Source organism: Camelina sativa, chromosome 11, assembly GCF_000633955.1.
Source record: "Camelina sativa cultivar DH55 chromosome 11, Cs, whole genome shotgun sequence".
In the NCBI taxonomy this organism is placed as follows: Eukaryota; Viridiplantae; Streptophyta; class Magnoliopsida; order Brassicales; family Brassicaceae; genus Camelina; species Camelina sativa.
Window position 1 is genome coordinate 20414873 of NC_025695.1, and position 14836 is coordinate 20429708.

Genomic DNA, 14836 nt, shown 5'->3' on the forward strand with positions numbered 1-14836 from the left:
TTGACATTTTAACATAAATTATTTTAATTTTGTAATTTAAATATTACCCCGCACGTATGTGCCGGTCCGAATCTAGTACATGTTCGGTTACAGATCATTCTACGAGATCCCGACAAGCAACTCATGAGATACTTGGTGTGTTATACAAGGATTTTGTTGGAGGAGTTGGACCAACCGTATTACCAATGCATGTTGCTGAGGCTTTGAGGAAACAATTTCAAATTAAGGTGATGTCTGTAACCACATATTTTATTTATTATGTATGAGTAGTCATCGTAGATTTGTTTGCTACATCTGAGTATTAGTCGCCAATATTTTGGTTATGTATGAGTAGTCATCGCAAATTTGTTTATGTTGTTGTGTTGTAGATTGAATATTGGAAGGCCTATAGGACATTAAGACATGCTAGAATTCTGGTCAGAGGCACTCCTGAAAGTGGATATGAACTACTTCCTGCATACTTATACATGATTAAGAGAGCAAATCTTGGAACATATACACGACTTGAAGTTGATGACGCTCAAAGATTCAAGTATTTGTTTATAGCATTTAGTGCAAGCATCAACGGATTTCTGTACATGCGGAAAGTCATGGTTGTTGATGGCATTTTTGCAAGGGAAATACAAAGAGACACTTCTTACTGCCACAACTCAAGATGGTAATTTTCAGATCTTTCCTATTGCTTTTGCAGTGGTTGATACTAAAAATGATGAATCATGGGAATGGTTTTCAAGCAACTCAGTTGTGTGATTCCTGATGACGAAAGCCTTGTAATTATTTCTGATAGACACCAATCAATCGTAAAAGCTATTTCGACGGTATATCCGAAGGCTAGTCGTGGGATATGCACATATCATTTGTATATGAATATATTGGTCCGTTTTAGAGGCCGAGAGGCGTTTGCTCTAGTGAGGAAGGCATCCAATGCTTATAGACTTGTTGATTTTCAAGCCACATTCGATCAGATCCAACAGTTACATCCTAAACTTCATAGTTATCTCCAAAGAGCTGATGTACGCTTGTGGACACATGTGCATTTTCCTGGAGATAGATATAATCTTCTTACAAGCAATATTGCTGAGTCGATGAATAATGTTCTATCTAAAGCTAGGAGTTTGCCTATCGTACAACTGTTGGAAGTTGTGAGAGCCATGATGACAAGATGGTTTTCAGAACGAAGGACTGATGCCATGAAGTTGCCAACTTCGCTTACCCGTGGAGTAGAAAAATTGCTTGAGGTAAACTTCCATTGTTGCAGATTTTTATTAGACTTGTTGCAGATTTTTATTGGACTTGCAGATTTTTATTGGATTTGCTGCAGATTTTTATTGGACTTGCAACAGATTTTTATTGGATGTTTTCTTTTTTTATAGAGTCGTGTAGAATATGCGAGGATGCTAACTGTTCAAGATATTGAAGCTGATCAAGTGCAAGTGACAAAGGGATCATCAGTACATGTTGTAAACTTGAGACACCTCAAGTGTTCATGTCGTCGGTTTGACTTGGAGAAGCTGCCTTGTGCACACGCAATAGCAGTGGCTGAAAGTAGGAACATCTCCCGTATTTCAATTTCTCATGCCTATTTTCACAAGCTATACTTGTTCAATTCCTATTCAACCGCCATAATGCCAAGGGATTTTGCATTACCAATACCAGAAAGTGTTGCAACAGAAGTATGTGCGCTACCTATTCCGAAGCAACAACCATGTAGGCCTAAGAAGTCAAGATTTAAATCAGTACTTGAAAAGGTAAGTGAGAAAAAAAGGCCTAGGTAACCACACACATGTACCAATTGTAATGAAATTGGACATAATCGTAAAACATGCAAGATGGCATAAAGAAACTTATGTTGTATTGGGTATTGTTGTACTTTCCATATCCATATGTTGTATTTTGTATGGTTGTACTAAACTTATGTTGTATTTGTGACCTTATGTTGTATTTTTTATGGTTCTACTAAACTTATGTTGTATTTGTGACCTTATGTTGTATTTTGTATGGTTGTACTCAAATAAGTCTGCAGTCTAAACAAATCCGAAAAAATAAGTCTGCATCTAAACAAATAAGTCTGCAGTCCAAACAAATCCGAGAAAAATAAATATGCATCAAAGGGATTGATCTTTGAGGTATGGGACCTCTATCTCTGCACGATGAGGGAATGGGTTAGACATCGATGGTCTTGATTCTGGAACTTCATCAAAAAGCTCAGTTGCTAGCCTTTCCCGCAAGACCTGGATGTTTCCATCATTAAGGCCATCAAATTTCCAACCTAAGGCAAGACACTCAATGTACTTTATAGTGTATACAGCGCAATCTCATGGATTCTCATTTATAGGAACATTGTTCTTGAATCTGTAAATTTTGAATTGAGCATTGCTCTTCTTGAGACCTGGAGTATGAGGTAACATGACATTCAACAACGCAGACAACATTTTCCGCAAAGGTTCACAAGCCTTAATGATAACCTTGTCTTCGACACTGGAAGGGATGCTGTCATATACGTAGATCTTCCGCTTCGGGAAGTTAATGTCTATAGCAACCCAATGGTTGTCGTTAACAATGAGACAAGCGTACATGCTATCTATATCTACACCCCATCTCTTCTTTGTTGTCGAGCCAGTAGGATCCTCCCCATTATAATGCTTCATATACGATTCATTAAACAAGAACGTCTTTGGCTTGTAATATGCGTAATTCGTAAGCATCGTGCTGAGAAACCATTGATCCATGAAGCCTACCCTAGGTAGGAAATGTGATGGATTACGCATAGACCTGATCCGAAACATGGTCATTGCAGCATCCATATGCTGGAAAAACAATGAAAACATTAATCTGTGAGAACTCCAAAAAATATAAAACAAATATGTGGTAATACCTAAACAAGTCTGTGGTAACAACAAAATAAATCTACCTAAACAAGTCTTAACACCAAAAAAAATCTGTAATCAAACGTAAACAAGTTGGTAACCAAAACAAATTTGTAGTCAAAGCAAAATAAATCTAAACAAGTCTGTGGTAAGACGTAAACAAGTTGGTAACACAAAACAAATCTGCAAGCAAACCTAAACAAGTCTGCCGTCGAACCTAAACAAGTCTGTGGTCAAAGTAAAATAATTGTAAACAAGTCTGCAGTCAAACCAAAACAAGTTTGTAGTCAAACCAACGAAGTGACAACTTACCGAATCAGACAACCATCCAAAATGATCATGAGTCCACTAATCTCTAGGAGTAATAATCATCTTGTAGAACTGAACATTCAAATTGACACTTCCTAGAGGTTGTGACTGATAACTCTCTAATTTACATGTTTTTAGCATCCTTTTTTTGTCCATATTTTGCATTGTTCATACCTCTAACTAAGCATTTTTAGGTCATTTACTGTAGGAATTCACTTTTAGAGCATTTAGGGTGTTGCATTTATGCATATTTTGGATGAAAACATGTGCTAAAGAGCCAAAAATGGGGAAAAACAAGGACAACTCGAGCATGTACCCGAAGGAGCCATCAAGCTGCAAGAACAAGTCCGAACCCCAACACGATCGAGGAGGATCCAAGAGCATGAAGAGCAACCCGAAGATCCACCCGAGGAGTAACCCAAATTCACCTTCGTGTACCCCATCGAGTAGATCATCGGGCAGGTCTGGGAAGCTAGGTCAAATGGGTTTCCATATATAAACCCCCTCTTCCCCTAGCTTGCAAAGGAGCACGCCGCAGACTCTCAAACCAGAGAGCGAGAGCTTCTGTGGGAGAACTGAGCGACTCAACATTTTTCTTCTTGTTTTGCATTTTTATTTTGTAGTTTTCTTAGATTTCTCTCCTTTACTTTCTCTACTCTACTCTATCTTTTAATACAATGTCATTTTCATTCATTTTGATTGCTTTGTTATTCGCTTCTATGTCCGAGTAGTGTAGTAAAGTTTCTAGGGATGGGATAGATGATTTTGTGTTCTTGATCGGTTAGGATGCTTTAGTTGATTGTAAATGATTGATAGATTTCCTTCTAGATTGGTGCTCTTAATGCTGTCAACAGACCGAAAGGTTGATATTAGATCTAGGGCGTTTATAAATGCTACAGGCCGAAAGGAGTAGATAAAATGCTTGATTTAGCCAATGCTAGAGGTTTACTTAACTCTGAGTAACAAAATTAGATGAGTTTAAGTCTACTGACAATAATGAATCGTTCTTAATGCCTGCTTGTTCATATTGCTAGTGCGACAGTGTGGTAATGTGTTCAAGGTTGATTGTTGCTAGTGCGAAAGTGTGGTGACAAGGTCTTAGAGGTTCATTGTCTAGGAAATAATTGCTTGAGGCATGTAAGGCATCCGTACTGGTCTAGAACACTTAGGATTCGATTACCCCCATCCTTAGGAACTTTCGTATTTTATTTATTTGCATTTCTTTCACTTACTCGACTACTTACCCGATCAGGTACACGATAACCTGTATCGAGTAATACCTCGAGCTGTTCATATCTCACTTGCATACTCGATCACCCCACTCGATCCTGTACTCGATTGCTTGCATCGAGTGCTTAGGTCGTGTGGTTTACTTGTTTATATTCTTTTACTTTGTTCATTTTAGGAGTCGTTAGAACCAAAACCCTAATTGCTTGGCTTGACTTGCATTGTTCTGATCATATCCTTCCTGCTAGCAATACACAACCATTTGGATTGATAACCCTTTGTACTACAACTGCATAGGGGATTGATACCCTGGGTGAAAACCTGTCTATCAGTGACCTATGGAAAAAAAAGTACATGATCAAAAATAAAATTAAAATCCATGTTGATTATCAAAAAAAAAAATGGAAAACATACTCATCATCTTCGATGAAGTCCAAGAGTCTCCGCAACTTGCTTTCTTCAACAGGCTACATAGGATCGTAGTCGTGTGTTGAAGTAACAACACCTGGGATGATGCATTTGACAGTTGAGTTTCCAATGTATGGTAACTTCTAAGAATAAGCTAACTGTGGAATTTGTTTCGGCACTAGTGTGATGTTATCCTTGAGTTTCTGCTGCAAGATACTCAATGCATTTCCAACAGCTCTACTAGCAATGTCATTCGGATCTTCTTCAGAACTGGATGCCATTGTATTGGCGTCTATAACATTTGTCAGTTATATCTTCAAGATCACTTCCAAATCCACTGCATGGTGTTTTAGTCTTCTGATACTTTCTCTCATTCTGCTTTTCTTTCTTCACAAAAACCTTTGTTTTTGTGTCTTTCTTACTCGCAGCAATATTCTTAACAGCTTGTTTAACAGGAAACTCATCTTGTGATGCCCCCTTCTTCTCCACTATCATCCACGACTGCAAGTTTGTAAAAGGGACACCTTAAATCTGCAGTGAAGAAAATATAACTGTGAAGCTGACAATATAAATATGTAATAACTAACCGGTGTTTTACTATTCGCTTCATTAGATTTCTCTGCTTCATTCTACACTATTGGCTCTTGTAGTTGTTTGATATCTCCCACCACTGTACTTATTTGGGTTCTAAGAGCCCCATCTACTGAATCAATTTTTGCATCAAGCTTATCAAGTTTCTTTTCCATTGTAACCATGGTATTCTTCATTTGTTTCATCATGTTAAAAATTCCAACCAAGGCTTTCTTGGTTTCTCCAGATTCCTGGACACATTTTTCAACAAGTGTGAGAATATAACTTCAACAACACATTTTAAATCAGAGATGAAACAGCCACTAACCTCTGAATGTTGTTCATCAGTCCTCTTCTTTTTGGAAGTCAGACCACCATCATGCATTTGACGTTTGTTGCTTCTCTTCTTTTTGGAAGTTACATCTCCATCAAACTCTTTTTCTTCTCTGATATTCGCATGCATTTGACATTTGTGCTTCTTTACTTGAACTACAACATGCCAACCATTTGGATCCAAATCTTCAATGATATCTTCAATCATCTTGTGTAGTCTTGGATCTCGTATCTCATCATCATCACTCCATTTAAGGTACATATTTTCTAATGAAACTGGAACCATATGCCTCACACGTACCTGAATTTTTGTAAGACATCAATTAATAAATCTATAACGTAATGAAAACAAATCTGTAGCTATTTAAAATAAGTCTGTGGTCATTGTAAAATAAATCTGTGGTCAATATTAATAAATCTGTGGCGTAGTAAAAACAAATATGTGGAAAACTGAAAACAAATCTGTGGCTATTTAAAATAAGTCTGTTTTCAATGTAAAAAAGTTTGTGGTTATTTCATACCTCTTGATTTGCAGCCTTCTCCTCTGCTATGAAGTCTTCAAATCTGAATCGCGTACGAGATCCTTCCCAATTCAGTAGTGGTGTACCCAAAGTGATTGCCCTTCTATGGCCATACAGTTCTCCTAAACCCGGAACAGATTCAAACATCCATATGAACAAAACATGAACACATCCATGCAATGTGTAATTTTGCCCATTGTAGGTAACCAACTTGATCGAGTCAACTAAACTAGAAAAACCCACTCTCCCCCACTGATATTTCTCAAAAGCCTCTTCATCAAACACTCTTTTCGCAAATTTCAATGGTATCCTCGATCCATGATTAATCCCAAATATTTCGACATGTAGGATTATTAACCTTCCTAACATCTTTCTCTTATCAACACCCTAACCATCACTCTTCTCACTCTTTTGGCAAAGGTCTAAAGCCGATTTCAACTCATCCAAAGATGGTCCATCCACTGTCGATACTTGCATTTCCTTCCAAAACTCCTTATGGTTAGCATCAAAATTGTCCAACAGATCAAATGGATCACAATTTAGACCTGTAGTTTCCTCAAATTCATGCAACGAAAATCTGAGTGGTTGACCATCAATAACAGACCAGAAATCATGCCTAGCATCGGCTGCCAACTGATTAGTGAGGAAGTAATGTATCGTATGGGCTGACCATACATACGTATCTTCATACAACTTCAGAAAAACCCCAAGGGATGATTCCTTCAATGCATTCCACACATCTCCTCCTATTTTACTTTTCATAATCCCAAACTTACTCAAAAAACAGCTATGGTTCATGCTCCCTATTTGAATAGGAGATTTCACTTCTTCTTATTGCCGAAGAGGGTAAAGTGACATTCCTAATCGCAAAACGAAAATGTTATTAGTCATTCGTAATAACAAAAAAATCTGTGACAATGGACAAAAAAAATCTGTGACAAGGGACAAAAAAATTTGTGACAAGTTTAAAAAATCTATGACAAGTTAAATAAATATGTGACAAGAGATCAACAAAACTGTAATTAAACAAAGTAACAAATTTGTGACAAAAGACAAAAAAAATGAAAACAAGTACAAACAAATCTGTGACCACAAAAGAAAAAGTGCAAACAAATCTGCGACAAAGAGAAATAAAACTGAAATGAAATCGGTAATGAAATCTGTGACAAGGGACAAATAAAACTGCAATCAAATCTTTAATCAAATCTATGACAAGGGACAAATAAAATCAAACTCTGTAATCAAACAAATCTGTGATGAAAATCAACAACCAAAATATGTAAACGACGACAACATATGTAAACGACGACCCAAAAGCAACCGTAACTGCAATTCTGAGAAGGTGGTTCAGAGGGAGACAAACCTTTCGTCTGAGAAGAACCCTTCCTCGCCCTCGCCTATGACCAATTCGTCGTCGCCTGAGAAGAACACTTCCTCGCCGACACTTGATAGGAGAATCGAGAGAGAGACGACGACGGAGAGGAGAAACAACAGAACCAACGACGAAGAGGAGGACCGTCGACTAGAGAGACGAATGGAAGAATCGACGATGGAAAGAAACAAGAGTCACCGAGAGCCGTGGAGTTGAGAGGAGAATCGCCGCCGACGGAGAGAAATGAAGGTCGCCGAGAGAGATTAGGTTTTTCTAATTTTGGATTTGGGATTTTTATGTTTTTTTGTGTTTTCTGATTTTTAATTTTAGTTGTCAAAAAAAAACAAAAAACAAAGATTTTATTTTAAAATGTAATTATTATTTACAATGGCAATTTGGTTAATAAAAATGAGAAACAGAACTATAAGGTCTTTTACCAAAAAATTTGAGTCATTCTAGTTATGTCTTCCATAATGAAGTCATTCTAGTTATTTTCACAAAAATATGAGTCATTCTAGGTAATTTTTACATTAAGTAAAGGCAAAACCTATGTACACGAACTTGTACGAATCTACTACATATACGTGCCCTCTCTCAAGACTTGTGCTGCTTTAAGAACATTGATAGAACAATGTCAATGTCACCATAGTCAACATGTCCAGATGCCTTGATAACAACCTCTGGTGTCAGTGTCACACATGGACAATTAACTTGTAGCATGTTCTCCTCAAGAATGAAATGCTGCAAACAGAAGCAAAATCACTCCCGTATAAGAAGTTAAACACAATATCTACTCTATAAATCATGTCAAATTTGACTCAAATAAGTCCGTATAATTCCAAACCTAACTCAACTTCTACTCTACGAATCATGTCAAATTTGACTCAATTTTAACTCAAATCATGAATCACGTTTAGTAGTAACAAACCTAACTCGATTTATTCAAGAATATAAACCTTGTCGTAGCTTGAATATAGAGAAATGTGAATGTTGTTCCTTTCTTGACAAGAAGAGAAGTGACTACCAACTTTACAAACATGGATTTGACGCACACAGCTCCAAAAGAATCAGTGGCTCCTAGCTAGGTAACAGTGATGAAGCAAACCCCAATTCTATCCGACAAAGATCCCAAGCACCTTCGTTGTTGGTACAAACTTCCATTGGATCCACCGGAAGATAGTCCCCGGAAGACGGATGGAGCACAGAAGAATCCGAAACACGAATATCCCTCGGCTTGGAGTTTTCTCTTGTTGATAAACATAACTTTTTTTGCTTGATCCCAAGTAAGTGTGATTCAAGGTTGATGAGATGGTTCCTCAACTCGTCACCCGACAAACCCTTGAGATTTGGGAAGTTGTAGAGATCGGAGGCGTGATTCTTCCTCTTGTGATCACTTAACCCATTGAACTTTTCAATGATCTCTGGTATGGCTCGTGGGTTATCTTGAGGCTCAGGCCAGACATGGAGATCGTTGTCAGGGCCGTAACAGATGAAACCGACAGAGTTGCCGCAAAGAACAGAGAGCTCTGTTGCTTTCTTTTTAAAAGTAGGAAATATGTGTTTGAAAAAGTTCTTCTTCACCCTTTTCACATCATCATCATCACCACCGGAGGACTTATCACGAGGAGCGATGTTGAAAGATAGAGAAGACGAACGTAACTCTGATTGATTTTGCAGGTCGGAAGGTATTACACGAGAGTTATCAGTGGCCGGAGAAGAATCCGAAACACTAAAAACACTAGATCCCAAACTGGAAACAGTTTCGTGAGAGCCACGGAGAACGTAACCCGACTCTCCAAACCCTAATCGATCATCCGAAGAAGCCGCCACCTTGCGGTTTGAGATGATGGTGGCGGCGTTGTCTGAAACCCTAAGATGATCATTGGGCTTCTTCGAGTTTCCTCTTCTTTTCAAGACAGTCATCTTTTTCTGCTTGATCCCAACTAAGTGGGAGTTAAGCTTAGCGAGATGTCTAAGCAATTCTTCAATCGACAAACCCTTGAGATACGGCAAGTCGAATAGATCGGAGGCGTGACTCATCCTCATGTGATCGCTCAACGCATTGAACTTCCCAACGATCTCCGGTAAGGCTTGTGGGTTATCTTGAGGCTCAGGCCAAACATGGAGATCGTTGTCGGGACCATAACAGATGAAGCCAACAGAGTTGCCGCAAAGAACAGAGAGCTCTGTAGCTTTCTTCTTAAAAGTAGGAAATATCTGTTTGAAATAGTTTTTATCACCACCAACCTTGTTTAGCCGAGGAGCCATCTTTGAAAGATTTAAGACAGAGAAGACTCTGATCAAATAAATAAATAGTAAGAGATTCAATCAGACTAGAGAGAGAGAGGGAGAATAATGTAATAGAGAGACTCTGCTTGAGAAGGCTAGTAATATAGAGAGACTCTGCTTGCAAGATCAATCCACGACGGCCATAATTCTCTTCTTAATTAATCAGATTCTCCTTATTTACATTGGTAAGATTTCCTAATTTTACATAANAAAAAAAAAAAAAAAAAAAAAAAAAAAAAAAAAAAAAAAAAAAAAAAAAAAAAAGGAAGGTGTTACTATGTTGCCTTTTTTCATTAGCTAAGACTAAGAATATAAGATTTCCTAATTTTACATAAAAATAAGGAAGGTGTTACCATGTTGCCTTTTTTCATTAGCTAAGAATATAAGATTTCCTAATTTTACATAAGAATAAGGAAGGTGTTACTATGTTGCCTTTTTTCATTGGTTAAGAATATAAGATTTCCTAATTTTCCATACGAATATACGGTTTTGGTGTAGTTAGTTTGGCAAAACCAGTGGAGCCACTTGCCATTCTCTCGCGTACTATTACGGCTTCATTGGAACCACATATACTATAGCATTAGCATTATGCAGCATAAGCATTAAGCTGCATTATTTGTATGTTCTGATTAATATAACATATTTAGTTGATTGGTATAGCAGTAGAGTATTAAATATTATATTTATATTAAATATATGATATTAATTAAAAATATATAATTTAAATGTGTTTCATTAAAAAAAAATTAATTATCACTCATTGCTATATGATTTTTAAAAAATATATTTTAGATTTAATCAATTTTATAAATTGTTATATATATATATATAAATGTGTAATTTAATAATTTTTAATTATATATATTTATAATGTTACACATTAATTATAAATAATTAATATATATTATAATTTTTAATAAAAGTTTATATCTATATTTACATTTTTAATTTCAATAACTTTTTAAAATATATATAATATAACACATTAAACTAAAATAAAACAAATCTATATATATTATAAACGTTATATCCACATTAATATTTTAATGTATTAAATAAATTATTATATTAATTTTAATAATAACATTAAGTAGTTTCTCATATATATTATCTTATAACAAATAAATTTATCTTTTATAAAATTATAATTTTCTATTTTTATAAAATAAATTAATTATTTAAAATTAATTAAAATATATTTATATTTTAGAGTTAAATGTTTGGGAAATGCTTCAAATGAGAGCATATAGGAAGAGAGCATATGAGAGCATCTGTAGCTTCTAAATGCTCTCCTAATAAATGTTGATTGGATGATAAAATAAAAAAAAGCTTCTTCATATGCTCTTCCAATCAAGGCTTAGACTTAGGCACATCATCACCTGTTCCGAAAAAACCTGGCCTTCCAAAGACTCCCCGCTGATCCAAGGCAAAATTGGCATCACGGTGAGCCCTGTGGGAGGCAGAACATTTGCACGAAGGCCCTTAGTTAAGAGAGAGGGAGAGAGAAAGTGGAAGTAATGTAACAATATCAGAGGAAAGAGTTTTCTGTAAAACCCCAAATTATTTTGAGTTAAAAAAAGGGCACGAAAGAAAGATGTGGAGTTCATCCTCTCGTTCACCACATCTCTTGCAGCTAACCTAGAAACCTCTTTTTGCCAGGTTGTTTCGCGAAGACAGGGCTCCACAAGAAGCTTTCCATAGGAAACTCTTAAATTTTGGGGGCTGTTGTTACATACTGTTGTTCCCGTTGAAGTCCTGCGGTGAAACTGAGGAAGAGAAATTGATTATAACGTAAATGAATTCTTATCCGTAAACCCTCATTACAATGAATCAAACCCTGAATTGATAAGGTAGGAGTTACAGTTCTCCTCCCTTAACACCCAAGAACAGAGCACATAAGCTCTAAATCCTTTTTACACCTAAATGATCACGCAAGATACTCTCTATGTTTCCTCCCTATCTTTATTTATTTATACTCATGCTTCTCTTTACTCTCGCATAGTGGACAAGATCCGATCAAAGAGCTCACAGTTGGTCATCACAGTTTCTATACGACGCCGGAAAACAAAAGTCCATACTTACCCCGATGCCATCTTATGCTATGTCTTGTTTTAAGCCCCCTTTACAAGCAAATTCAAATCGCTCCCACAGGCTTTTGTTGGGATGAGCTGGGGTAGCATGGGATAAAATCACTTTCCCCAAGTTAAGTTTGCTAGGAGTCTCAGATTTTAAAGACATGGAAGCATTCAATGATGCCTTCCTAGCCAAAAATCGGTTAGAGACTCTTAAATCGGCTAGACTCACTGCTAGCTAAAGAGGCCCAAGACATTAATGGGAAAATATATATGGATTGCAAAGCACCGGTGTTTGTTGACACTTAATCAATCAGTGGCTCCGAAAACGGTTCACTTAACTGTTAGGATTCTCGAAAAGCTGTAGTCAACAATCCCAAATATATTTCAATGTACCAAAAAAAAGAAAAAGAAAAAAAAATGAAAAGAAGATCTGTATCTTCTTAGTAGAACGCCCAATGGTGCGTTACGAAAGTGACGTGTAGAAACCACAAATGTGATATGCATTACATTGACCAAAATCATTCAGAAGAGTGGTGCGGGAAGCTTGCCCAGACGTCTTGCCACGTCATCTTCCCCTCTGCGACTGAGCTCAAGACGGAAGCTGCCTCCTTCAAGCTGACTCGGACTTGATCTTTGCTGTCTCTTTCTCTGATTGTCACCGATGTATCCGAGTCCACAGTAATTGCAAATGGCACTCCAAGCTCATCGCTTCTCGCATATCTCTTCCCTATCGATGTACCTGTTCACATACACAAAAAAAAATTTCACTCGTTTTGCTCCGTTTCAAAATGCTAACAACTTCCAACTTTCAATTTGTTACGTACCAGTCATGTCAATCTTGTGACTGATGCGAATAGAAGTAAGGCTCTCGGAAATGACTTTGGCTCCTTCCTCGAATTGTTGGTTCTGTACAAGCGGGAAAACCATGCACTTCATGGGAGCAACAAGAGGAGAAAAGCTCAACAAGCCCAACTGCTCATCCCCTGCTTTGCCTGGCCTTGTGCTGAAAGAGTGCTCGCTAAGACAATACATAATCCGACCAATCCCAAACGATGGTTCAATCACTGACGGTGTGAAAACCCTCTGGTGCACTTTCGTCCTCTCCTTTGAGATTGACACCATGTTCTTTTTGATGGTCACGTTTTTCCCGAGGGTACACACGTAAAACTCCACTTCCCCTTTGGATTCCAGGGTTGCCTTCATCGCCATAGCTTCTTGTTCCTTCATCGCCTAAACAAAACAATACGCCAAGCATGTTCTTTATTATAAACCATCACCATGGGACAAAGAAACCTATTCAGTAAAACAATACACTTCAGTGTCAGTCTACCTCCAAAGATTCAACCACTTTCTTATGATCTCCCTTGAATGCAATACCCAAATCTTTCTTCACAGGAGTAATCACAAGTTGCTGAAACAAAAGGAGGAGAACCATATTAAGGACAAGTTGTAAAGACAGAGATGATGAAAATGTAGACTAGAATACCTCTACTTCTTTAGGTTCTGCAAATTTCTCTTCAGCCACAAGAGCAACGCCACTTTTTTCCTGCCATATTTACAACAGAAGGATCTACTTTAGTAAACTTAAAATAGGAATGCAATATGGGATTTGAATTATGTAGCTGTCAAACGAAATGATGAGAAGCAGAGATAAAAAGAAAGTTAAGTTTCTTACAGAGTGAGCCTGTAAGTCGTATGCAGACCTATCTGCAATCCCAACACATTCAATCCACCCATATGAAGCCTCAATTTCAGCATCCCAGCAATCTGCTGCATAGTGGGCCATTTCATTTGCTAGATGCTGGCGGAAACGCAGCCGGTTCTTGTCTATGCCAATCTTGGTAAGGAAAAGATAAACTCTCCCAATGAAGTATCCTAGAGTTTCGTTGTTAATAGTTCCCTGTTCGTAATACATATTACAGTTAGAAAAAAAAATTTGTTAAAAAAAGAAAAAGAGGTCTATCTGTGCGAGTGAAATGAGTACTGACCTTGGCAACAGCTTCCCCAAGGCAGATTTTTTTAGCAGATTGGCCAGAGAGTTGGGCCTCTCTTGGAAACATAAGGAATTCCAATTCTGCTACATTAGAGAATTTAGGATGTGACTTATTCTCAGGGTCGACAAAGTGCTCAATTTCTGCCAGAGTGAATTCACGAACTCTAAGAGGCCCTTGACGTGGAGATATCTCGTTCCTGAAGGCTTGACCGACTTGAGCCGCGGCAAAGGGAAGTTTCTTTCCATTGTAGTAATACAAGTCTCTGAAGTTGACAAAAATGCCTTGTGCCGTTTCAGGACGCATGTAACTGAAACACGTAAGAAAAACAAACTTGATGAGGAATAAAAATCTCAGGAACGAAACTAAGCTCAGGACAAGACAAAATACTCACCCAGGACTCTGACCAGATGGGCCAATGGATGTTTGAAACATCAGGTTGAATGGGTAAGGATCAGAAAGAGGATTCTTAGTGTGGGGAGCAGTGATCCCATACTCTTTAATCTTCAAACCAAGCTCTTGACATGAAAGATCTTCCAAGAGAGCAAGAACATTCTTCAGTTCAGAAGCTTGCTCAGCAGAGATGGTAAGATGATCTTTCTCGAGCTTGTCGTTGCAATAATCCCTGAGCAAGTGGTCAGCGCGGAAACAGGTTCCAGTTTTGTCATCCTTAACCATAAGATCAGTAAACTTGTCAACATGCCCTGAAGCCTTGAGAACAGCCTCAGGTGTGACACTGGGGCATTCAATTTCGAGCATATGCTCCTCATAAACGAAGTGCTGTAAAAGAAACAAACATAAGAAAAACCAAAATCAAAGTAAAAATATAAGTAAGTGAATAAATGAATGAATGATGCTTACTTACTTCACGCCA

At 37.5% G+C, this 14836-nt stretch overlaps 2 protein-coding genes across 2 annotated transcripts; one reads left to right on the forward strand and one right to left on the reverse strand.

The window, feature by feature from the left end:
• LOC104728162 lies at window positions 57-1838 on the forward strand. Its single transcript, XM_010447190.1, has 5 exons — window positions 57-227; window positions 369-658; window positions 743-1238; window positions 1374-1748; window positions 1830-1838. Exons 1-5 carry the CDS (start codon window positions 57-59, stop codon window positions 1836-1838), a joined length of 1341 nt encoding a protein of 446 aa, XP_010445492.1.
• On the reverse strand, window positions 12280-14836 carry LOC104728163 (glycine--tRNA ligase, mitochondrial 1). Its single transcript, XM_019233118.1, has 8 exons — window positions 14824-14836; window positions 14357-14742; window positions 13960-14272; window positions 13647-13871; window positions 13458-13517; window positions 13302-13382; window positions 12796-13201; window positions 12280-12710 (listed from the first exon to the last, which is right to left on the reverse strand). The coding sequence occupies exons 2-8, from the start codon at window positions 14719-14721 to the stop codon at window positions 12490-12492; spliced, it is 1671 nt and encodes a 556-aa protein (XP_019088663.1). The 5' UTR covers window positions 14722-14742; window positions 14824-14836; the 3' UTR covers window positions 12280-12489.